This window comes from Mycteria americana, chromosome 13 (assembly GCF_035582795.1).
Source record: "Mycteria americana isolate JAX WOST 10 ecotype Jacksonville Zoo and Gardens chromosome 13, USCA_MyAme_1.0, whole genome shotgun sequence".
Lineage (NCBI taxonomy): Eukaryota > Metazoa > Chordata > Aves > Ciconiiformes > Ciconiidae > Mycteria > Mycteria americana.
Genome location: NC_134377.1, coordinates 10,134,025 through 10,158,042, shown reverse-complemented (window position 1 = coordinate 10,158,042; position 24,018 = coordinate 10,134,025). Strand labels below are relative to the sequence as shown.

General features: G+C 36.2%; 1 protein-coding gene across 9 annotated transcripts in view; it reads right to left on the bottom strand.

Moving 5' to 3' along the window:
* HECTD4 (HECT domain E3 ubiquitin protein ligase 4) overlaps window positions 1–24,018 on the bottom strand; it is a 79,216-nt gene that overhangs the window by 46,442 nt on the left and 8,756 nt on the right. For 7 of the 9 annotated variants that reach the window (XR_012777723.1, XR_012777724.1, XM_075516000.1 and 4 more), the window contains exons 2-18: window positions 19,305–19,822; window positions 16,653–16,742; window positions 16,159–16,289; window positions 14,175–14,283; window positions 13,380–13,518; window positions 12,253–12,423; window positions 10,771–10,963; window positions 9,216–9,377; window positions 9,007–9,120; window positions 7,526–7,666; window positions 6,913–7,145; window positions 6,376–6,521; window positions 4,180–4,250; window positions 3,396–3,501; window positions 2,637–2,757; window positions 1,589–1,717; window positions 262–386 (exon numbers count right to left, since the gene is read on the bottom strand). Coding sequence is in view for 7 of the 9 variants with exons in the window: in XM_075516000.1 (XP_075372115.1) it covers window positions 262–386; window positions 1,589–1,717; window positions 2,637–2,757; window positions 3,396–3,501; window positions 4,180–4,250; window positions 6,376–6,521; window positions 6,913–7,145; window positions 7,526–7,666; window positions 9,007–9,120; window positions 9,216–9,377; window positions 10,771–10,963; window positions 12,253–12,423; window positions 13,380–13,518; window positions 14,175–14,283; window positions 16,159–16,289; window positions 16,653–16,742; window positions 19,305–19,822 (2,699 nt within the window). In the remaining 2 variants the exon portion in view is untranslated. The remainder of the gene's footprint in view (window positions 1–261; window positions 387–1,588; window positions 1,718–2,636; window positions 2,758–3,395; window positions 3,502–4,179; window positions 4,251–6,375; window positions 6,522–6,912; window positions 7,146–7,525; window positions 7,667–9,006; window positions 9,121–9,215; window positions 9,378–10,770; window positions 10,964–12,252; window positions 12,424–13,379; window positions 13,519–14,174; window positions 14,284–16,158; window positions 16,290–16,652; window positions 16,743–19,304; window positions 19,823–24,018) is intronic. The other 2 variants (XM_075516002.1, XM_075516006.1) reach the window with 1 other exon arrangement.

Sequence of the window (24,018 nt, the reverse complement as noted above, 5' to 3'; positions counted from 1 at the left end):
ACCATTGTAACTGACTAAAGCCTTACCAATCTGAAGAGTTTCTACAGATTATCAGGCTAGTAGTACTGACATGGAGAGTCAGATTCTAAATTCTTCAAAAGATAAGTGCTAAGCAAATGCTATAGTAAGAAACAGTTCCTATACATTCAAAGCTCAAGTATGAAGTTATAAAGAATAAGTAATGCTAACTGTGCTTGTACAATGAGCAACAAAAAGCAACAGTTTACTGTTTTCAAGTTAACACACTCATACTTGTCTTACCTTTGCTCTCTATCAGAAATGTCACTGTTTATTAGTGCTGTAGTGACTTGTTGCAGCATTTCTAAGACTTCATCACATCCTGTCAGAATTTGTGTAGCAAGAGACAAAATGCTGGTCTTTAGCTCCTAGGTACAAAAAGAGTTATAGGATACTGAAATTCTTAGAGAATACAAAAAAAGGACAACAGAACAAAACGATGGATTTCCAAATTAAAATAATGATAATGTGACCTGGCAGGCCTGCAGCAGTAGATTCATCCAAGACTTAAATTTGATTAATGCTAAGCCCCAAAGTGCTGGGAGAAACTAGGTGCATATTTTACAGGATGCACATCCAGTTTCTAGAGGGAAGGAATCCCCAAGTCCAGCACAGGAGAGAGCTGTTAGCCAGCCAAGGTACAGCACTGGTGACAGAATGTCCTAGCAGGTATGAGGATCACTGTAGAGAGAAAAACTGAACAATGAAAACATGGGTGAATAGTGAGACAAGAAAAGTACTACAATATTTAGCATTTACTCAATGAGCCTGGACAAATAACTTTCAACTGCAGCAGATTACAAGCACACAGTCTCAAAGAGTAGCAGACAAAACCAGCTTAACAAACAATACCAGAAGTTCAGAAGTCAGTACCATTATAGAAGAATTGTTGCTGTTACAAAAACTACTATGACAAGACAGCCTGCATGCTAGGACAAACCTGGCTCCTACGAATTCAAGACTATTCCAGCAGTAATATGAAATGACACCATTTTAATAAACCTTATACCAACAAAACAACCACTGTCTGCAAACCTTGTCCTCTAACAGTTTCCTTGCCACAAACATTATTCATGCTATTTCAGACAGCAGATGTAGGTGGTTCTACATAAGCTTTGTAAGTTAAAACTGCAAAAAAGCAGAAGCCAGGTAAGGCAAATGAGAAAACCCTTTCCTATTTAAATCTGAAAAATATTTTTTCAAAGACCACCTAAGTGCTTTGGAAAAGAGAAACTGGGGGGGTAATGTGTCCAGAAAGGATTCCCGGCACATGAATTTTCTCACTAGCGCATATTAATTAAAATACATTTTAAACCTCCTTATACGTATATTTAGGAAGGGAAGTGTCTGCTCTCACTGACAATATAGAACCCAAACCCTCATACTGAACACAGAACAATTGCAGACTTTAGCTGGAGAACAGGAAAAAAAAAACTGTCTACAGTAATCTAATTATATCAAGAGGAAAAGAACCAACAAAACAGCTTAAGTAGAATGCATTGCAGAAACAAGAGGTGTCACAGGAACACTGACTGTAGAGAGCCATACTAGAATAAAACTTGGTGTTTACCTGTACCTTCAATGTCTCTCCCTGCAAGGAGCTGTCACTGTCATCATTTTCATCAGGTTTAATCAAAATAGTGTTACTGAGGAGGTGGTTCTGTACAGCCATCAGATACCGCAAACACGAAGATGCAGCCTTTAACATAAATAAGTACACTTTACATTATCTAAATCCTTTAAATCAACCTTGATTCAGGCAATCCTTGTACTTTGAAATAAAAAGAAGAAAAAAGTTGAGGGAGAGGACAAGCAAAAGCGCAAAATAATTTCCCTTGAACAGAAACTTTTTTTGCTTATCTAACGCAAGCATGTTAATACACATTTAAGAGACAAAACTGGTTGCAAAACACTGAATTTTGTGAAATAACTTGCAAAACATATAAAGAAGCAGTACCATTTTATTCAAGTATGTAACATTATAGTAATATTCAAGTACTGTAACATTGATTAATTCTTAATGCCACCATAGAGTTAAATTTAATTCACATTCCTGAAGGTGATGGTTCCATGCTACTACTCCTTTCCCATCCTCCTGCAGCACAGGCCATGACTTCCTGTCCCCTCCCCAGTGTTTGCATGCAAGCTCACCTGCCTTTGCCATCACCCAGATCAGGGAGCCGATCCCGCTGAAAACATCTATGCATACTTTTACCACTAAATAATGTCAACTTTCACTCATTTTTGTCTGTAAACGATAATCCTTTCTGCTTGTATGCATCAGTATACACAACTGTAGAAAGAGTTTGGTTTTTAAGTTGTTGTAATGCTTTGAAGATTGAGATACACAAACTTCCTTTAAATTGGAACAGCTACCAGAGCAATTGGAAAATATATCCACATACAAACTTGTTTTAGCATTATGGTACAATTTACTTTGCTGTAAAAAATTGTTTTTCCTTCCCTGCACAGCACAAACAAAAGATATTCTTTTCCTGTATTTGTTAAGACACACAACTATAAAAGTTTCACCGCTATATACTCAGTGAAGATGATGGATTTAAGGAGGAAAAGAAGCCAAAGGCAAATTTACTTTTATCAAAATACATTTTACTTACAGGCACAGTTGAAAGAAGCCTTTGAAAATCATCTTTAGATACAGTTTGGCACTTGGTGATTAAGACACAAGATTCTCGGACAACAATCTTGAGAATGTAGTGCAACAGCTCATCATTTAGTCTTCAAAAAATGCAGGAAAGATGCAAAATGTTAATAGTCTAATTACTGTGCATTTTGTATAGCTCATCTCAAAAGTCTCTGCAAGCTATATCACAAATTATGTGAAACCAAAACAAGTATCTGTTCAACTTCAGGGATTCAGACACAAAGAAAACCAAGCCTGAAATGTTTAACAACAATCAATGCAACAGATTACCACTGATTTCCTGCACTGCACTGATATAAATCTATGACTTGTAATGACTCCTTAAAAAAGACTCCTTCCAATTTGAACAGGTACTTGAGATTGACAGTTTTGCTGCCGAAAAGTCACCTAACATAGTGATATGGAGAGCAATATCATAATTTCATACTTATGAATTACCATCCACATTTACCATATACGTGGTAAGTAGCAGGGAATCTAAACCTAAGTTTGTGTACAGAAGTCTCCAAAGTTTCCCCTAAAACATCAAACATGTCTCTCCCTCGTACTAATGAAATTCTACCAACTACAGACACAGAGATGGTATTTCAGGTCACACTGCCCGTAAGACAACAAGCAATTTCAGCAGAATTATATGCAAGTTTACCTAAAGCAAGTAACAGAAACATACATTATAAATGGGAAGGAGGGGGAGCATATTGTTGCATTTTACCTATAATGATCATCATCTTCACTTCCAAATCTGTTGTTCTGAAGCTGTTCAGCTAAATTAGTCAGAATAACGTCGCGAAGTTGAGAGAGACCACTATTTCTCTCTCCTAAAATGGAATGAAAAAACTTTTGCAAAACAGCATTTTACAGAATTATTTTGTTTTTATTTCCTCAAATATCTTGCTTAATATATGCTACTTTTCAGAAATTACTATATTTACAGTGTAACTCAATTCCCTGTTGATATTACACACTGTTAAAACTTACTCTGCACGTAGCACTGTTTTAAATTCGAAAGACTTTGACGCATGAACATGTTCCTATGAAGTAACAAATTACTGTGCATCAGCTGCTTCTAAGTCCAAACTCCCATTTCATGGTGAATGCAAGTAGATTATTACTCTTTCACTAAGGACTAAAATTACCTCTGGTTACAGTGTAATTGCCATGGGTAATACTAACTGCTAACCAGGTGTTCTAAAATACAACCTGGACAAGAGGCGTTATTAATACCGACAAAAGAGAACTTTAATCCTTTTCAATTTCAAACAGCTGCCCGAGACAAATTTTCCTTTTCTACACCTAACATACACTTGACTATGTAGCCATTTGGAAGGCAGCTTCAGAATATGAAGCATTCCGTAATTTCCTAGAATAGGATGGGTTGAAAGCAGACTAGTGCTCAATATTCTGAACTGTTCTCCCTCCACAGATTGAGAAGTATTTTCACTTTTTGTTTTCAATGAGAAAAAACACACTCTCACATGTCAATAAGACATTCTCACCTTCAGTTAAGACCAATTTCAATAAATTATTGATTTCTGCTTCTCCAGGATACAGGATATTTAAACCAGAGCTAAAGAAAAAATAAACCGTGTATTACTTAACATATTTAAAAGTGAACAAGATAATTTCAATGCACATGTGAAAAACGGTGTCACAGAATCTCAGCTTAGTATCTGACATAACATTTAGAAAGATTATTCAGTAGCTTCTTCCAACTTAAAAAGGCATCCTCCATATTTTAACTTTTATACTAGTCATAAAAAAGCAGCTGCTTTCTCCAGAAATCTCTTGTAATCAACTATATTTTATTGTTTAGGTCCCAAAGCTGCTTCAAGAGCTATTTGCTTCCCTCCGAGAAACTCCACATTAATCACTTGTATATATGACAGCACAATCATTTTTTCAAGAAACAGACAGATGTCAGAAAAAAATGGATGAGGGCTTAGAGAACGACTCAAACAACTCTGGTGATGGGGTAAGAGCTGTGGCTTATCTGTAATAAGAAAATGGAAAATGCAAGAGACAGTAATCAAGAAGTCACTACTGTTACAGTTTTATATTTATTAAAGACTGGCTCCTTATAGAAGTCTTAGTTTAAGCTGAGCAGAAGATTCTAGAACTAGCCTTTTGGAAACACCACAGCTATGCATAAATACTCCTTGTGGAGATATTTTTCCCTTATAACTTGTGATGAACTCTGTCCTTTCTACATGAATTACCACATCAAGATAGAAGATCACAATAACTTAAAAGGAGTACTTCATGACTGTCTGAAGTGTAGAAACTATTATGCAGACGTTTTCTTCTTTTCTTTTTCCCTTTTCTTTTTAAATAACACTCTCAAAGAAAAGAAAACTGATATGTTTTTCAGCTTCACACTGAGAGCAGAGATTATTGCAGCTTCCCTCCCTCTGGCTCACGCTGACCAACTTGTGATACAAACATCAGAAAAAGTTATCATATGCTGCAAGCCAAGTTTGAGGTTTCCGTTGGTATCAGAATCCCCCAATGAGAAAACAGGAGGAAGAAGTTATTACCTAATCCCCACCTCTGATTTTTTTTTTTTTACAAGGCATTGGAGGATATAGGGCTAAACAAAGGAAAAATGCAGCAGCTGTCCATACACAGTTGACAGGATACACTTTTCCCTGTCAAAAAGCAAGACCCTGAAAAAGCTAGATAATCATACTAAAGATACACTATTCTTCTCCACTCACTCACAGAATTGCATAAAGCCACTCAAATTTGGAATGTCGTGATTCACACAAAAAACAACGCAGGTTGATCTTCAGAAGATTTTGTTCTCAACCTTTGGAGCACTTCCCACTTGAAAGCAGATTATATTTGTATTTAGGACGTTTGAGACAGCATTCCTTGTCCTTGAGATTTACATTATCTCGTTTTCGTGATACACAATCACACTTTTTGCTCGCTTCCCTGTACTTAGTCATTCTGCTATTTTGACAAGCCGGAGAAAGGAAATTACACAGCATCAGGTTCAAGAGATGCAGTAGCTAATATGATGTGGAGCTAAAGCAACCATCCTGTTTAAGTGTTTGATGACCCGGTGTTCCAGCCCAGAGACATAATGCCCACCCTTCTACCAAAATAGATTCCCGTTTCCTAAACATAAACCTGACTTTCTCAAGACAGTCTTACCTACCCTGCCTGTGTTTTTCCCTGGGCCTTCAATCTTATAGCATTCCTCAAGTATTACTCATTCTGCTTCCCCTTACATTCCTTTTGTTTAGGAGAATTTCAGTATTGTCACTTGAAACACTGGTATAAGAGCTGACAACATTAGCTTTGACTATTCCAGAACACCAATAAACTATATAAGCTAAATATGGAAGTCATTCTAGCCATCACTGAGATGCAGAAAACTTTGCTTGAATTTAGCAGCTATATTATAACAACATTAAAAAAAACCTCTAAAGAAAGCCAATAAAAAGCAACAAATGAAAAGAAGCATAGAAAGTAATTACTATCTGTTATTTCAGTCAGAGACAAACACACAGTATTTCCCTTCTTCCACAGATATAAATCATAATAATTTTATCATACTATGTCAACCTAAGTTTTATCATATTAATTTAAAATTAAACTGCTGAATCCATTTTGAATGTTCATCTGTTACAACATTTTCAAATAATCTAAAATCTAAATTAAGTTTAATTTGACAAACAGTTATTTACCTAATAGCTAGGCAAACCTCCTTCTGAATTTCAGAGCAAATCTGATCCCTTGGTGCCATCAGTAACTGCCAAAGTAATAGGCCAGACCTTCTAACAATATCTCTGTTTCTTTCAGTTTGTGGGCTGAAGAAAAATTTAAAAACCACCTAAGAAAAATTAAACAAAACAATATTAAAACCTTAAACATTGTTCACAATAACTCTTTTTCTGAAGTCAGTTTCTCAAACTATTTGTCTAGGTCACTAGAAATCCCAGAGTCAGAAACTGACTTTGGATCAAAAAAAGGGAAAAAAAAGAAATAAGGAAGTAACCACTCTGGATTTTATTTCAATCTGTAAAAGCGACAACTACACTTACATTTAAATTAGGACTCTTAAATGGGTGTATAAGATACTGCAAAGCCACTGCTAAGTCAATCTCCATTAAATTGAATGCAACGGAGAAAAAGAAAAACCCTAATAAGATCAAGTGGTTGCCTGTATTCTAAAAGACTTTTGTGTGTGTTTATTGTGAAGTACATTGAAGATGCCCTTGTACCTGAAAGACAACAAGGATGCAGCGTATTATACAAGTATCTCCATTCACCATAGCTTTTTCCATAATATCACAAATGCTGCTGAGATGATGTGCTTCGATTGGATGTTGCTTGCCCAAAAAATTTGTTATGGGAAGATTGTTGCTGGCTGCAAGCAGGTTGAGTTGGTGGATACACATGGCACCAACATGGTGCAGTAACTGGTTAATAACCTCATTTGTGGTTGTTGCATCCCCTAGAAGAAGAAAAGCAGTTCAAATGCTGCCTACAAACACAGACTATAGCACTAGCATTTGCTTCTAAAATGCAATATATCATCATCATCTCTAACTTCAGGACACACGCCCGCATGATAAACAAAAGAATTACCCACATCACTTTTTTAATGTGCTAAAGGTAGCAAGAATCTGGAAAGTTCCAAACACGTCTCGCTTTTTGCTTTTTCCTTTCGTAAAGCAAGGATAAACCATGACCAATACTTATAAACAACTTTTCAAGAATGAACTCAACCTCTAATAGAAAGTTTCAGAAGGTAGTTTCTGTATATTTATTCCATGATATTCGTATATTTCACTTCCACTTTGTATAAAATGCTGACTTGTAGGTTTACCTCACCTTTGGGCTCTGTAATGACATGACTCACTCCCAGTCTCTGACAGACACAATGGAATGCCTGGTTCCCGGGATTACACCATTGATCAATATAATCATTAGAGCATGTCCATATCATGTTGTTCATAGTATCATAACAGGCACCTAAGAAAAGGAAAATATTTTGCACATCAAATTTTAGAATGTTTGTTAGAAAACCAGACTAAAGTACTTTTATAGCAGATATAAATCCAAACTATTTGCTTTAAAAGTTCTCTGTTATGTGACAGCAATTTAACAACAATGCATTGGAATGAAAAACATTAAAAGGAGATTTCTTAACAAAGAAATTAAGCAAATGCACATCCATTTTAATGTTTCAAGTAAATGTACAACAGCATCTGTTTCAGGTAATTATTCCAGTGCTTGTTTTTTATAAGGATAAGTACATAACATATGTTATTCCCCCACAAATTTATCCCACACTGCCACAGTGCATAAACTAAAAATAGTTGGGTATGGCATCAGATACTAGTAACTTCTAGAAAAAGTATAAGGGAAAAAAAGTTTCAAATTTATTTTACTACAGCTATTGACAATTAAGCACCTTAGAACTTGTTTTAAAGGCCTTGAGGTTAACACATAACTTTAATAAAACTGACAGTTTGCATGGTGCAACTGTTAAAAAAGTTTTAAAAACTTAGAGATTCATCTCCTAAAAAGCTTAAAGCCTACAAACACAAGCAGGTCCAAAACACTAAAAGGAAAGGGATGAGTGGATTATAGACACGACTGTTCTATGACAGAGGCATTTACCATATTTTAAAAGTTCAGAAATAACATATTTGTCTACATGTTTCAAATGATTGAGGTAAATCTCCAGTAACAGTAGCTAACAGGTTAACATACAACTATAACTATCCATGCATCTTAGCATTTAGAATATTATTTAAAACTATTTATCGCAAACATTTTTAAGAAATACATTCTTTCTTAGGTAACATAAAACCACTGCTTATTAAAATGCTAGCAGTGTTTAAGTAGCATGGACACTGTTAGAAAGATTATTTTATTATACTAAGCAGGTTTAGAAAAAAAAAAAAAGTCCTGAAGAAAACACTCACAAGGTTTCAGTCAAAGCGATAAGGAAACTAGAAATATATACAGCAGCTTTACAGCCAAGATGCATTTATGCATTTTCAAATATAGAGATAAGACTCAAAACTTTGTAGCACCTTATAGCATAAGCAGGGTATAAAAATCAGACTTCTTGCAAGATTTTTTTTCTGCTACAGAAAACACTTTTCTTGAGCTTGTGTGCAGCTGAAACGGCAAAAGCAGGATACTGGAAATTCCTTCAGGGAATTCCAAACTTTCAAAAATGTTAAATTTACAAAATTTCAGCATAGACATGAAACCCCACCAACTGCAGAGTTGCTTACTGCAAATTAAAATCCAGACAGATTCTTCCCAGTATATTCCCGGAAAAGAGATCTACTCCTTACCAAGTCCTGGTACTAGAGCACCACGTCCAAGTGAACTTCCTGCAGCATCAATGAGATCTGCTCGGCTTGTGAACTGCCCATCCGAAATATTGAACACCAAGCTTGAAGCAAGAACTACATAGAAAAAAGTCTCCAATAAATTTCTGAGGAGTTTAGTGAATTTCAGAAAACCAAGGACTTAAGATCTGCCACAAATGTATCCGACTTACTTTTTAAAGATGACAAAGCACTTGTTCCTCCAAAGAGTGAGCGTGTTGCAGAACTGCCTGATCCACCTGGGGGCGGGACCAACATCACCAAGTACGTTCCACATGTGTATATCGGAGTCTTCCTTAACATTTTCAGTGGCAGCCCACAGCTAGTGTTTGCAGCTGAAATATTAAACAGAAAAATATGTCATAAACATGTCTTTCTTCATAACATTAAAAGCTCACAATAACAGGCAGGAAACAAGGCAGATGTCTATTTAGGGCTCCGTATAAATCAATATGGAAATTCATTTAACCTACATCTTGCAGCATTTAGAAGTTGCATTAAGAACTTGTACATATAGGGGTGGCCTCATAATCCCACACATTCAGCATCAATCCCAGAAAGATTCAAACAGTTTCATAGGTTATTTAACTAAAGAGAACAACTTTTAAAAAAAAAAAAAAAAAGAGGACAGAGAGAAAGAGAGAAAAGATGGCAATCTCCAATTTCCAAACCAGAAAATTTGGAGCCTAAAGTTTAAGTATAAACAAAACTGTTTTAAGAATTGTATGGTGATAAACATATTGAAAGCAGTATCTTAGAGCCAAATAATCTTTCAACATAGAGACATCATTTGAGATTCACTACGCATTTACTATTTTAAGTTCTCCTGCTCCACATGAAACGTATACAGTCATAATGATTTAGCTCCTGCCACTGCTGATCAACACTTTTCTGAGCACTGACTAAAGAATTAGCCAAGAATAACCACTTCTTCTTCTTCTTCTGTAGCACTCTAGTTGTTAACTGACAAAACACAGACTTTAAAATAGCTCTTCTAACTAACTCTTTGCCAATTTCCCTGTAAACATATCTATTTCCTGTACAATTTATTTTTATGGAAATACCCTTAATTGTTTAAAATTTAAGAAAAAACCTCATGTACATATGAAGGAAGAAGAGAAGTAATTCAGGATAAACTGAATAAAAACTTATCTTAAGACCAATCTTACAAAGCTCCAGATCATCCTGAAAGCCATCAATGCTGTTCATTCAGGATTCCCTAATTAACTTGGGTAGTTTCAGCAAGCCCATAAAAGAACATCCAAACATTTTGCACATTACCTCAAAAAAGCAAAATTACCTCCAATTTATAATATTCAACTTGCTTGTGAAACAAGAGTTTCATTTTCTAAACTGCAGTCTATTTTTATATAACAATTAGAAGCACAGTTGAACTGCCAGCAGAGAAATACAATTATCAGTTTGATCAAATGGGGTATAAACCAGTGCTATAATTGAATACATGGGGAAAAGAGGGTGCTATGAGTACTCTTCCTGTTTTTCATTCTTAAACTTTTCTCACAATCAATGCCTAATTTAGCAAAGGAACTTGTAATTCAAACATTAAGCAAATACCGCATATAAATTTCAAACACTCATTTTGGAAAAAAAAAAGCACACATTTCTTTTTACATGTCCTAAGAGGTTAGTAATTACTAGTACTGATACTATATGTGTTAAGAAACAAATAATGAAAAATTACTGAGAGTCAGTAAAACCTCTTCTGACCTGCTTGGTCCTCTTTCAATGTATTGGAGATTGTAGAGCCAGTGAGAGCAGCCAGTGTTGCCGACGGGGAGGCTCTATACCTAGACAGCCTACTCAGAAGCATCTCATTTATACTCTTTGCAGATTCACCCTCTTTGCGCATTAATATAATTCGTTCCTGTAGAGGATTTGCTATACATACGCCATTTTCTACCTATTAAAATGGAGGAAAAAAAAAAAACCACACTTTTAGATACTGAAATCGTAGGGCACAGATTACCTTAACTAAACAGTAAAATTGAACAATACAACATATCACATAGGGATACAAACTTAAACTCTGCTGTCAGAATTTCTTGCAAAAAAAGTGTTATAAAAGCTAGACAGACAAGTATTTGTTTTGTTTGCGACTTTGTGGTTCAATAGAATAAATTCTATTTGGTCTGTCCTGAAAGACAGAACTGCTTGTTATAATCTCAAGTTTATTTATGGAACTCTACTTAAAAATATTTAACCCTCCTGTATCTTCTTAGTGATGTTTTACTGGCAAGTTTTGTAAAAAGAGGCCTTTAAATCATTTGCCAGCCAAAGCGTAAGCGATTATTTTCTTAGACCATAATCTTCAGGGGACGTTTTATTAAAGAATGCATCTCTTAATAAAGATAAGATCTGATTTAGATATTATGTATCTTCTGTAAGTTGTACTACTATAGCCTACCAATTCTAGCTCCATCATCCCACTTAGTACAGCTGTTGTACAGCAACTGCTGAGCAGATATACAGACATTGCGCCCAAAGTACTCCAAAACTACATCCTCGTACAATTTCAGTTATCAATACTAGAGGTCTAAGAATTGCTGTAAGCTCTGCTATATAAATGAATAAATTTTTAGACAGAGATGCTTCATTGTCAAATTAAACTATACATACATATATATAAATGCAAACACGTATATGTGTGTATATATACACACGCACATATATAAACATACACAAATATAAACCATTGAGAGAAAAGGGAGTTCAAACTACTGATACCTTTCTCCAGACTTAATATTTTGAAATGCATTTGGTTTTACACTAAAACCAATTATTATCATACAACATAAAAAACATATTAGGTTATAAAATGCAGTGTAGACAAAACAATTGTAACTTGGGGGACCTGATTGGCTTTTAACACAATGAAGCAGATCCACAGTAAACAATGCTTTAAATCCTAATACACTGAATTACTGTCCAGGCATAAAATAAAATACGTTTTATGGTACAAGACAATTCATAACTGCTAGAATATGATAGTTGTATGTCCTCTTAAGATAGAATTGAACAATACACCTTCTGTCCAGTTAAAAGTTATTTCGTAAACACATTACAAACAGCTATTCAGACTACACATATCAATATTCAAACCTAATATGTTGATTTGAAAATGCTGGTATTTAGTTAAGCAGTAGTCACACTACCAACTTCAGAGTCATAGAAAACACATAATTTGCTTACTATAAGTTCAAAAATATCCATAAAGACAGAGTGGCCTTTTGGTGTTTTTTCATTGAGGCTTGCAGGAGACCAAATCCAGTAGAAATATGTGCCATCTGAAGAAAGATGCACGGTAGTCATAGTACTGCCAACTGGGAAGTGATTTACTGGCATTGGGATTATTTGACATACCTACGAGACAGAGAGCATCTTAACAGTTCTTATTTTGAAGTGTGTTCTTGTAAGTATTAACAGTGTACTTAAAAATAAATAAATAAATTAAGATCACGTGCAGTTAGTCCAGAAGAGGCTTATTATTGGACATAATAGTACTATTACATTTATTTGTTACAAAGAGCTATTCTATAACGTTTGCCAAATGGACCTACTGCATACAAAACAGCTTATATATCTAAATATTTAACATATCTAAAAATAAAAGGATCATTTCCTCTCTAATGATTGAGAACATACCCATAGTACCATAAGGAAAATATACAAGCTAAAGAGTTATCTACTTTCTGCAACTTCTCTGAAACATTACTTGAAACTTTGGAAGAAGAGGGGAATCCAAACACTCTCAGTTTCAGAAAACACCTGGACTTAAATGTGCATGTCCTTAAAACCATGCATGCCCTTAAAACCATGGCAGGAAAAAACGCAAAGTAAACAAATTATCCATTTTTACAAAGGATGACAGTTGTTTATCTACAAAACACAATTAGATCAGAAACAATACCTGAATTTTGTTACAGTAAAAGAATAATGAGCCACGCAGGAAGATCACGTTTTCACTAAGTCAAAGTCCATTTTGCTGCTGTTTGATTGTTTCATGTAACCATACTATATTCTAGCTCTTACAATACTATCATAATATAGTACAGTGTAAGTCTGTATATGCATATACATATATGTGTATATACATGCATATCTATATACACACACACTAACACATGGAAACAGTAATATCTATAACAACTTACAAGTTCTATCATGCACTGCTTTCAATGGGGGTTTATAAAAAGGCAGTTTCACAAAGTAAAAAGAAGAAACTTCAAGGACAAAAGTAATTAAAGCTAGAAATGATTGTGATTAAGAACATTTTCTTACTCTAACTCTGCAATGAACATCCTAGCTGTTCCTTTTACCTGAAGGGTATGCTGATCCACAACCTGGAAAAGGGAGTGAGGCTTATTATCAAAAGAGACGGGCCGATGAAGAAGTTTGCTGTTGCCAAAAGCAACCCACCCAGTCTCCAGCTCCTCATTACGGCAGTACACAAAACCTCTGGCAAAAAAGCAGTATATTAAAACTCTTTAAAACTCTGTGCTTTTTTTTTTTTTTTTTTTTTTTTTTAAGAACAACTCACAACCACATTCTTGAACTTTGACTGAACTTAACTTCAAGTCAGCATAAGGCAACAATTTCTGTTGTAAGACTTAAAGCATAAGAAGCCTCATGGCTTCCAAGCAATAAAGAAGCAAGAAAGTACAGTGAGTCACATCTGCACTAATCATTTATATAATGAATGACACAGTTAGAAAATACCACTTACGAATTCAGCAACTGTACAACTATAAATAAAAAGGTCACAAAACCAGTGTATAGTACATGCCTCTCAAAGAATAAACCAACTTAGTATACATTAAAATAATAAAATCTAAAATACTAGCTAGTCTGCTACTATACCTCTTTGCAGGAGGTTGGACTAGATGGCCTCCAGAGGCCCCTTTCAACCTAAGTTATTCTACAATTCTAGAGAAAACATACCCAAGAAGAATTTCAGATGAGAAAACCAAAACACTAAAATAGCATTTAATGAAAATGCATAATATGCTCTAGTCTTGTTACACTTAACATCTGAGAGTGGTTTATCGAGACAGTAACTTTTTTTTTTTTTTTAAACAGATCTGCAGAACAGAAAATATTCAACTGTCACTTACCGCAAAGTACCATGTAATCCAGATCCTAATTTGCTTATTCCTCTGCCCACTGAATTAGTTGTATAAAGATAGAGCCCATCTGCTGCAAGACAGCGCCCTAAGTCTGCATCTGAATCAGGAAGAAAGAATAGAGCAGAGACCTCCTCTGTAACATACAAAACTGGAAATTCTCCATGGTCATTACAGTTCTGTGGTAGCTACCACAGCAACTGAAACCCAACAGATGTTCATGACAGGCGATTACTGACAGGTCAGAACCATTTTTTTAATACTGAATTTACTATTCGGTGTTCTAAGAGCTACTGTAACATAGTCAAAGTCCATTCTTTTTACAGTAGTTTCCTTACATTTCTTTCAAGCCTTACGGAGGTGCCCATATTACGCCTAACTCACTCACATGAATACTAGGACTATTTAAATCTCCTGCTGTTGCCAAATAAACTTAACAAGAATTAGGTGCTAGTCACTCAGCTCCTCTTTTGAGACAATAAATTACATTAGCGCTGTTTTTTCATGATTCAAAGGTACATTATCCATTTCTGAATAATTTCTTTTTCCTGTGTCCTGTTCTCATTTCAGTGTTAAAGACCTGTCTTTGGGTATTATGGCCCAAGCTTCTGTAAAACAACAGTAAGTTTGAACTGGCTTTTTCTGCACACTATTCAAAACTGTAGATACAGTAGGAACTAGACTAGCATACCCAACCATGCTTGGGAACACAGGACTATTCAACTGAACTCATTTCAAGTGGAAAATTCCTTTACTTAAATATAAACCAACTTCAGTATTTGATATTAAATGCCTTTAGAATGACATAAAGGAGCAGAAGACCATTCTCTTCTGCTTTTGCAACAGGTAATGCTGTTCAGAACTCAGAACTGGCAGCAAGATAAAATACAAGCAAGGCTTATGACTATACAAGCCTTTCTGCTCAGGACCACTCAGATTTGTAAATTCCTATGGCTTGCATTAAACTTAATGAGATGTCATCAAAGCTTGAACTAATATTTCTAAAGTAATGTGAACTCTCATTTAGTGCAAAAATAGTAAGCAAACAAAGCAGTAAACTAAGAATTAATTCAGGGAAAGAAATACAAGAGAAAGCATAAAAAAACCCCATACAAAACCGATTGGACAGAAAAAGTAGAATAGGAAAGGGGGGGGGGAAGCTATAAACTTGTACTTCTAAAAATAAACATGCTCTGCCAATGATAGCTACTGAATACAGTGATACTGCACAGGACAAAAAAATTACTCTTACTGAAAGAATAATGAGTGGATAATATCCAAACTCAGTTTGACCTCTCTGCAAAATTCCTACTGAAGTCAGGGAGGGTCACTGGATCTACTGCTTTTGATGGCTTCCTACAACTTGATTACTAGGCAATTTAAAATAGCATCTGGTCTTCAGCAACCAAAAAGCAACACTCTTCTGAACCCCATTATCTTGTATTTAAAATAAAATGATGCACCATACTATCATTAACACACCAGACTTAAGATTTAGCCTCTTAATTTTAATATAAAGCAGGATAATTTTTTCTATCTGATCCCCAAATCAACTTTTAAAAAAGCAAACAAATCATTTACATATCTAGTTAGATTAACTTAATGATAATAGGTATGACAAGCCAAACAATGTGAACAATTCAGTACTCCTATAAATTAGGTCCATGTTTTCAAAACTTCAGTTTTGAATGTACAGACTAAGACAACAAAGTGCCCAGACAGCTGCTGCCCTCCCCCTCTCATTATATATCAGGCTTCGAGACACTCCTGTGATGCCCAGTTCTCTCTCCAGATGGTCCTAAACTCTTCAGCTTTCAGTTATTCGATATGTATTGTACTTGCTTTTACATTACTTCCAACAGAAAAGGAGACATCCTTTCCAACTCTAAAGCTTTACATTATTTTTTAAACAATTATCACCACAAAAAGCATCTTGTCCTCCATTGCCAATATTGACAGCCATGAAATAATTCACCTTTATTTTCACTGCTGGAACTACTGTTGGCATCAGGTGCAGGTAGCATGTCTTCAAAGCCCCAAGACACTATATGCTTTCCTCCAAGCAAACAAGAGGGTGATCCAGGTCCTCCCTCCAAAAGCAACAACCTTTAAGCAGAAAATAAGATGCATAGAGAACAGTGATAGCAAAACCTAGCTAAATCAAAAGTTAAGACAAAGATATAATTTAAGTAATTATTCTCTGTCAGAGTTCATAAGCCACTTAAAGGAATCATCAATATTTAATTAAAAAATAAAAACACCAAAAAAACCAATTAGTAGATCCTTTTAGATTTTACTTTCTAATGTCTTCCTCCTGCAATTGATTAAATTTCGATCTTTCCTAGAGCTTTCAATAACTCTAAAGCCTTTTAATCACATTTAAAGGCATTTATCTGTAAATGCACTTACACATTTTCAGAGCTGATGTAAAAGTGCTACAATTAGTCACTACAAAAAGTCACTACAAACCTGTATAATACATCAGCCACAGGCAAGGATCCTAGGTCAGTCTGTTTCTGTAATAGGTGCACTGTATGAACAAAGGTTTTCAGCGACCCTCTAAAAGGATAAGAAAAACATGAATTAAAGATGTCTATTGAAATGAGACTGAATGCACACAGACAACAGCTTCTACGTAGAATATAATATCCAGTACCATAAAGAGAGAATATCCAAGATATGTCATCAAGCTTCTTCTCTAATTTGCATTTCTTTTCTTCATGGAGGAAGTGAAAAGAGGAAGAGTGGGTAACATAAAGGAAGAATGCTGGCAAACTGCCAGCCTAAACCACGCTATCTTTTTGGAAGAGGATGAAGCACCATGCAGGTAGGGAGATCAGCAACCATGGGCTGCGTCATAAACAACATGTACAGTAAAGGCAACCTAGGCACATGATAAAATACCTCAGTCTTGCATCTATTACAGACAGCTACTTTCAATATTTCTTGTAGCTCATTAATCATATTTAGATCTTCAAATACAATCTGCGGGTCTTCCTGGGGCTGAGCCAAAGTATTAGTAAGAGCTACTGCAGACATAGCTAGGGATGGCTTTCTTGACTAAAATAGAAGAGACCAGACTAATTAATTTATTATCAAGATTCTGATGACTTCTGCTTCCAAACACAAATTTGGAAGCTTCTCCCCTTCTGAAGTGATGCATTTAAATGTCTATAAGGACTAGATACTTTTGAAAACAAAATTAAACTGAAGTAGAAGTTGTTTCTAATCTTGCCTAAAAGTGTGTTGCTTTGAAATCTTATTGTGGTATTTACAAACATATGGAGTTTGTAACTCTAATTATAATTCTTGTTCATTCATAAGTTGAATAGTTTTTTGGAGAACCTATGAAATCTGTACGTTAATATAGTGGAAAACGCCTGATTTTTGTAGAAATAAAGAGATACAGACGTCTTTAAAAATATGTATTTTACAGTCTTTAAAAATATATATTTCACAGTTTCTGTTTTAAAGGTCAGGGTATTAGGAAGAAGTCGTTTTCTGAAAGATGCAGTGGCTTTCTTTCCAGGCATAATGGCCTAGCTAAAGACGAGAATCTTGACTGCGTCTTGGGTGTGATAGTAGTCAGTTATGAATTGATTTCTTCAGAAGCTTGACTGATCCATTGAAGAGATCCTTTCCACGCACTCTGCTGAATACAGCCTTTTGCTTTCTGTCACACATGGTCAGTCTTAGCTCCTTAACCTTCCTCCTCCGCACCCCAAACCCCATTTTCCCCACTGTCATTTTCAGCTGCATGCTTTCAATGATAAACCTCAGCTTGGAGAAAACTGACACTGAATACTTCAAAGCACCTCAATTAATTATTTAAAGCAATATTTACCCTGTTGTTTTATTCTTAGTAATATGAAGCACCCAAAATTGCAACTAGGAATCTCAACGATAGTTTCATTTTGAAGGCTTTTTCTTCATAATGGTACGCAACACGACTTACATATTTAAAGGAAAAATGCAAGGCTTTCATAGGTGAACAAAGCACGTCAGGATATTACAACTCTGTAAGCAATGCAAGACAGATTTGTAAGGAAAATATAAGATCAACCTTCATTTCAAAAGCTGTATTTGAAATTTAGCTCTTTTACAAATTCAGTTGCAAAAGAACATCCCATACTTCCTGAAAATTGACATCTGGAAAAAAAAAATAAATGAGATGGTGTTTATCAAATCTAATTTATCTGAGCTATGTTCAAGTACATTGCCTTTTAGATAAGGCAGTTGTCAGTGCAGAAGAGTTTGCCACATACAGTGGATTTCTCATTGACTTCATTAGAACAAGTACACTAGAAATTAAGTGTTTTTCATTTGAATAAACCTTTTTCTAAAGCAAATCATGACATCTCCCGAGAATTTCAGCGTCTTAAATCAGAGTTAAACTTGACAGACAAGGCTGCAATCTGAGAAACACTGAAGCCAAGATTTTCAAAAGGCTACTAGTGACTTTAGACCCACGTTCATATGGCTTTGCAGAAGCTAAGTTTTGTATACTCCTCCCCCTCTCCCCAAGCCCCATCCCCTAAAAAGAGTAAGCTTTTATTAAAAACTATTATGGCAGCTTCATCCTCAATCACCTGATGCTGTGCTAAACCCATGCAGAGCATGGGATAGTTCAACCTACGCTGGTTGAACTCTTCACTGTCAACAAAAGGAAAAAATGCCTCCAAATGTTTCACAGGCAACACTGAAATCTGAAATGAATTGCCCCAAAACTTGGTATGGTAATGCCTTCTACAGTCAAATGAAGGTGCAGAAGCTATAGGATTAAAGGGGCAGTACAAAGGGAAAAGTGAGACAACTTTCCTCCATGATAAAAATGTTTGGAACCATTCCTAGAACAGATCACGAAGCAGCAATATGCACAAGAGGCATTTCTAACCTAGATCCTTCTGTTTTTACATATGCTAAACACATGCAAAAAATAAATGCTTAGCTTATCACTTTCACCCTTTCCAAACCAGTATTTAAATATTAGAAAGAAAAAGGCTAGTGTAAACCAAAAATTATTATCAACAGTGTGGTCACATCACTTTTGATTCTTATGTTTAAATATAAACGCTTACTACCAATATCAACCACAACATGTCATTTCAGTATTTTCCTTACCTTGCACAAGCCAAGGCAACTAGGGCGGCAGCAGCATTTTCTTTTTGCTTGTATGGAATCTGTTGGCCTGAAGCGGAAGTGTCTTCCAGCCAGGAGCACAGCAAAGACTCTATCCCATTAAGACAGTCAGCTGGTTCCTTAGTCAAACTCAAAGGCTGGCAGTCTCGAAGGCAATTCAATAGCACCTCAGCAGTTATGTTACAGAGAGAAGGGTCTGTTCTACTTTGAGACTGAATGAGGGGAAAGACCAACAGAAGCCCCATTCGAGAAGTAAACGGTGCCTGTTCAGGCTGCTGTAACAAGCCTTGACGCTTGAGCAAGGCCAGCGCTTCTTCATCGCCCGAGCTCTCCCGGTCATGCTGCTCCTCCAAGGCTAGCTGGCGCTGGGCATTCCAGAGTCCACGCAAAGCATTTAGTCGGTACTCCAGCAGCCGAGCATAAGCATTGCTCTGGTTTCCACACACAGATCGTAATCGCTCAGCCAGCTCCGTCGGATTCTTGGTCTCAAATGTTAGTATCTGAAAGAGGGAAAAAAGTTGGTATTTATGTAGATTTTATTTTTCCTAAGGGGGAAAAAAGTAACATATGCCTGTAGTGTGATTTCTAGATCAGCTGTCCCTTACAACAGATTGTGCACTATTTTTTATTTTTTTTTTTAAAATCTCTGGGCATGAATAAAGTTATATTGGAGGCCAGAGAGCATGCAGGTGGTATGGAGTCTGTTATTGTTGAGTCAGCGTTGTCACTGAAGGCTGGGCTCGGGGGTTGCTGACAGAGATTTTTAAACTTTCAATTGTGATGCTAAAACAACAATAGTATAGATTGCAAAGAAAAATACATACGAAATAGTATCTTCAAAAATAAAGACTCGCCTCCCCTGGAGCATTTTTTTTTTTTGTAATCAAGGCAATTTTGCAAAGAACTTCAAAAGGACTGAGGGGGTGGAGGATCCCAGGGGCTGAGTTTAGAGCCCTTCTATGGAAACTAATAGGTCAACAGCATTTTGCAATAAGCATGTGTATGTTCTAGTTTTAGAGCTTTTCAAACGAACCAAGAGTTTTGTTACATGCTCTCCCTCCCCTGTTTTTTTCCTCCTCAATTTTATTACATTGCACTTAGCTACACCTTTCAAAATATTTCCAGTTGCTGCCATAGTTTAAAAACCTAAAAGTCTCATCATCATCATTTCAGACAGAAGAAAGAAGCCTTTTTGGCACTTCTAAGTAAAATTGGAAGACAAAGCTGGAACAACAGAAAACAAGTAAACCATGACAGAAAGAAACGTATTTATGGGTTAGTACCCAGCCCGGTACTTGAAAGAACTCAGAATTTTAAGTAATTTACAGACAATTCTTCTCCCTACAGCATACAACAGTTGAGATCAGCAAAGTCACTTAAGCTACGGCAACCTCAAGGAAAGCAATGAGCCAAACATTTTCTGATACTTCGGATCCAGTGTCCAAAGGGCTTCTGCCTGCATGCCACACTGCCTCATCTCATCTGCCCCCAAGCACACTCTCTTCGGCCCATCTTTATGCTGCAAAGCTGTCCTTTCCTCATTTAATAATAATAATAAAAAAAATAATGGAAAAAAAAGGAAGGGAAGGGGAATGCAAGAGATTAAGAGCTGCAATGGGTAATTTCATACAGGTTTGTTTGTTGTTGTTTTTTTTTTTTAACTGTAGGCAGTAGTCATACAGAATATGAAATACATATTTATGTCTAATTGTAGAATTTTGAACAGCTTGATAAAACGCTTCAGGACAAGCCACATCTGCCATTTCTACAAACACCCTTACTAAAGTCAATGAAACAGCTTTTCAGTAGAACATTTATCATTAGAGTCATGAAAAGTTCACTTTAAAGTAATTCACATAATAATTAGACTTGAATAGATGTTAGTATTGAGCTTCTTAAAACTAATGAACCTCTCAATTTCTTCAAAGTGATTAAGAATATTAATCCCTAAACCACATATTATATATTTAAAATAACTACCTCATGTTAATTTGTGTGTTTTATTGTCTCAAAAATAAGTTTAATTGTTTCCTGTTATAGATGCAATCACTTTCTAAACCAGTTTGCTTTTGACTTTCTTGAACTAAACTGAATACGTGATGGATCCTCAACTAAGCAATAACAAGCTACAGAAATGGAGGAAAAAGAGAATTAATGTTTTCATCTTGAGAGTTAAATGCTGAAGAAAATAGGTCTATAGTCTTTGGCTATGCTAATAACAAAGACACCACAAAAGACAAGTTGTGGCATGCTTAGTTGGCTCTTTCCCTTCTAGATTATACTTCCATGGGGGGGGGGGGGGGAAGCTGCCTATAGTCTTCTCCCCATCCCATAAACATAGTGGAACCCTGCAATCCATGTCAGATAATATTTCAAAAAGTTGCACCCACCTAAATTGTAAGTATACCACTATGTTAGTTCACAAGCTTTGTACAACCTCATGTGGACTTTGAATCAAATCTGTACCCAGTATGTAATAACAAGCAGAAGGTTTAAATATTCAAACACATGAGAATGGCTTTATTTCAGCCAAATTGCAAACGCAACCAGAGACTGAGTTCCAGTTGCAACTGATGAATGTTTTTTCAGTTTCCTTCAAGTTACTAATGTTGTGTTTGGTGGGTTCTCATCAATAAAACTGTAACCAATTTGTTGCAGAAAGGCCCACATTTTGGATATAATTTAACCTTGCAAATTTTGTCACTTATTAGGGTCCAACTGAAGGTACGCTTACAAAAACTAGTCACACTGTGTTACATACTCTGTTCCTCAGGTCCCACAGTCTAGCAGGAAGATGGATTTTTTCGTCTTTCATATTGCTCTACATCTCTGAGCCTGTCTTGTATAAATCAAGACAAGAAGTCAGTGTCAAATATTTGCAGATATGCTGATGAAAAGCCTTTCCCTGCTGAAGTTTTATTTTCTCACTGATCTCACAGTTTATAATTTGGTTCGTAAGCATAGTATGGTCTGTCTAGAACTGTTAAGAGTGTTTTGCTTTGCTCTTTCATAAAGAAAATATGCACTAATTTGGGTTAACAATATATGAAATATAGATTCAACAGATTTAAAAGACAGTTCCAAAATGGAACTTACAGATTTTTGAAAATAAAGCAATTTACATCATGTAGTTTTCATACACAGCTTATGGAACCAGTGAAAAAACTTAACCATTCAACATCATCTGAAGGTCTACATAGGCATTTGCATTTCCAGAAAATAACAGGATATTCAGAGAAAGGTGTAAGGTCATCTACTATACAGGAGTCTTCAGAAAATTATGTTAAAGTCTGTTTTCCTCAAAAGACATGTTACTGACTACATGTAAGTACTCAGAGCTACCTCCAAAAAGGAGCTTCAAGACCAAATTTTCACAGCACTGGCTGTGACAAACAACTTGGGAGCTTTCCGGGTTCAGACATGCTCCTAAGATATTGCCGCACACCTGGCAACCATTCTGGTTCTCACCGGTTAGCAAAGCACACCTCTTTGTAACCCAACGCTAATGACAGGGCTTCACTTGGTCCATACTATATGTACTGCTTCCCTTTGGATAGTCTAAAGACTTCACAAAGGAATCACAGCCCTTACCAAGGTTTCCTCAGCACACTGACTACAGTTTTCTCGTATCTTCAGGCACAGCTTGTGCCCTGGTTTCGGCTGGGATAGAGTTAATTTTCTTCCTAGTAGCTGGTACAGTGCTGTGTTTTGGATTTAGTATGAGAATAATGTTGATAACACACTGATGTTTTAGTTGTTGCTAGTAGTGCTCAGACTAGTCAAGGACTTCTCAGCTTCTCATGGCCTGCCAGCGAGAAGCTGGGAGGGGGCACAGCCAGGACAGCTGACCCAAACTGGCCAGAGAGCTATTCCATACCATATGATGTCATGCTCAGTATAGAAACTGGGGGGAGTTGGCCAGGGGGCAACGACCACTGCTTGGGGACAGGCTGGGCATCGGTCAGCGAGTGGTGAGCAATTGCATTGTCCATCAATTGTTTTCTATATTCTTTTATCATTATTATTATTATTATTTTCCCTTCCTTTTCTTATTAAACTGTCTTTATCTCAACCCACGAATTTTACTTTTTTTTTTTCCCCGTTTCTCTCTCCCATCTCACCGCGGGGGGGGAGCGAGTGAACGGCTGTGTGGTGTTTAGCTGCCTGCTGGGTTAAACCACAACAGCTTGTTATCTTGAAGCTATTTGAAGTCAAAGCAAGTTAAAATAAAATGCAAGGAAAAAACCCCACCACCTTTATTCACAAATTCTGAAATAGACAATACAACCAGCAGTGTTTATAAAAGACACAGGCGAAGAAAGGAAATAGATTTTCTATGCTAAAATGACTTGTACTGAGATTGAATCAGAAAGGTCTTCCCCATCCTTTCCCCAGCTGATTTACTGCAGGCCTCCTTGGCACACGGCTGTCAGAGGCTGCCATTCTGAACACTTTCTGCCTGAGGCTGCACCCACTAAAGAGGGTTTCTTCAGGCTATAAAAAAGCTGGCGTACTTTGCCAAATCTCCCTTTTTAAATCCCCCAGCAAAATTTAATCCTTCTCCCCCAAATTAGTTTATTCTCTTCCTATCCAGAAAATCTGACCATTCTCTTTGTTAAAATAAGCACAGATTCACTTCCCTGCAGATGCACATGTCTGTTACTCAAGCTGTCCTCTCCAATACTTCACTGAACAA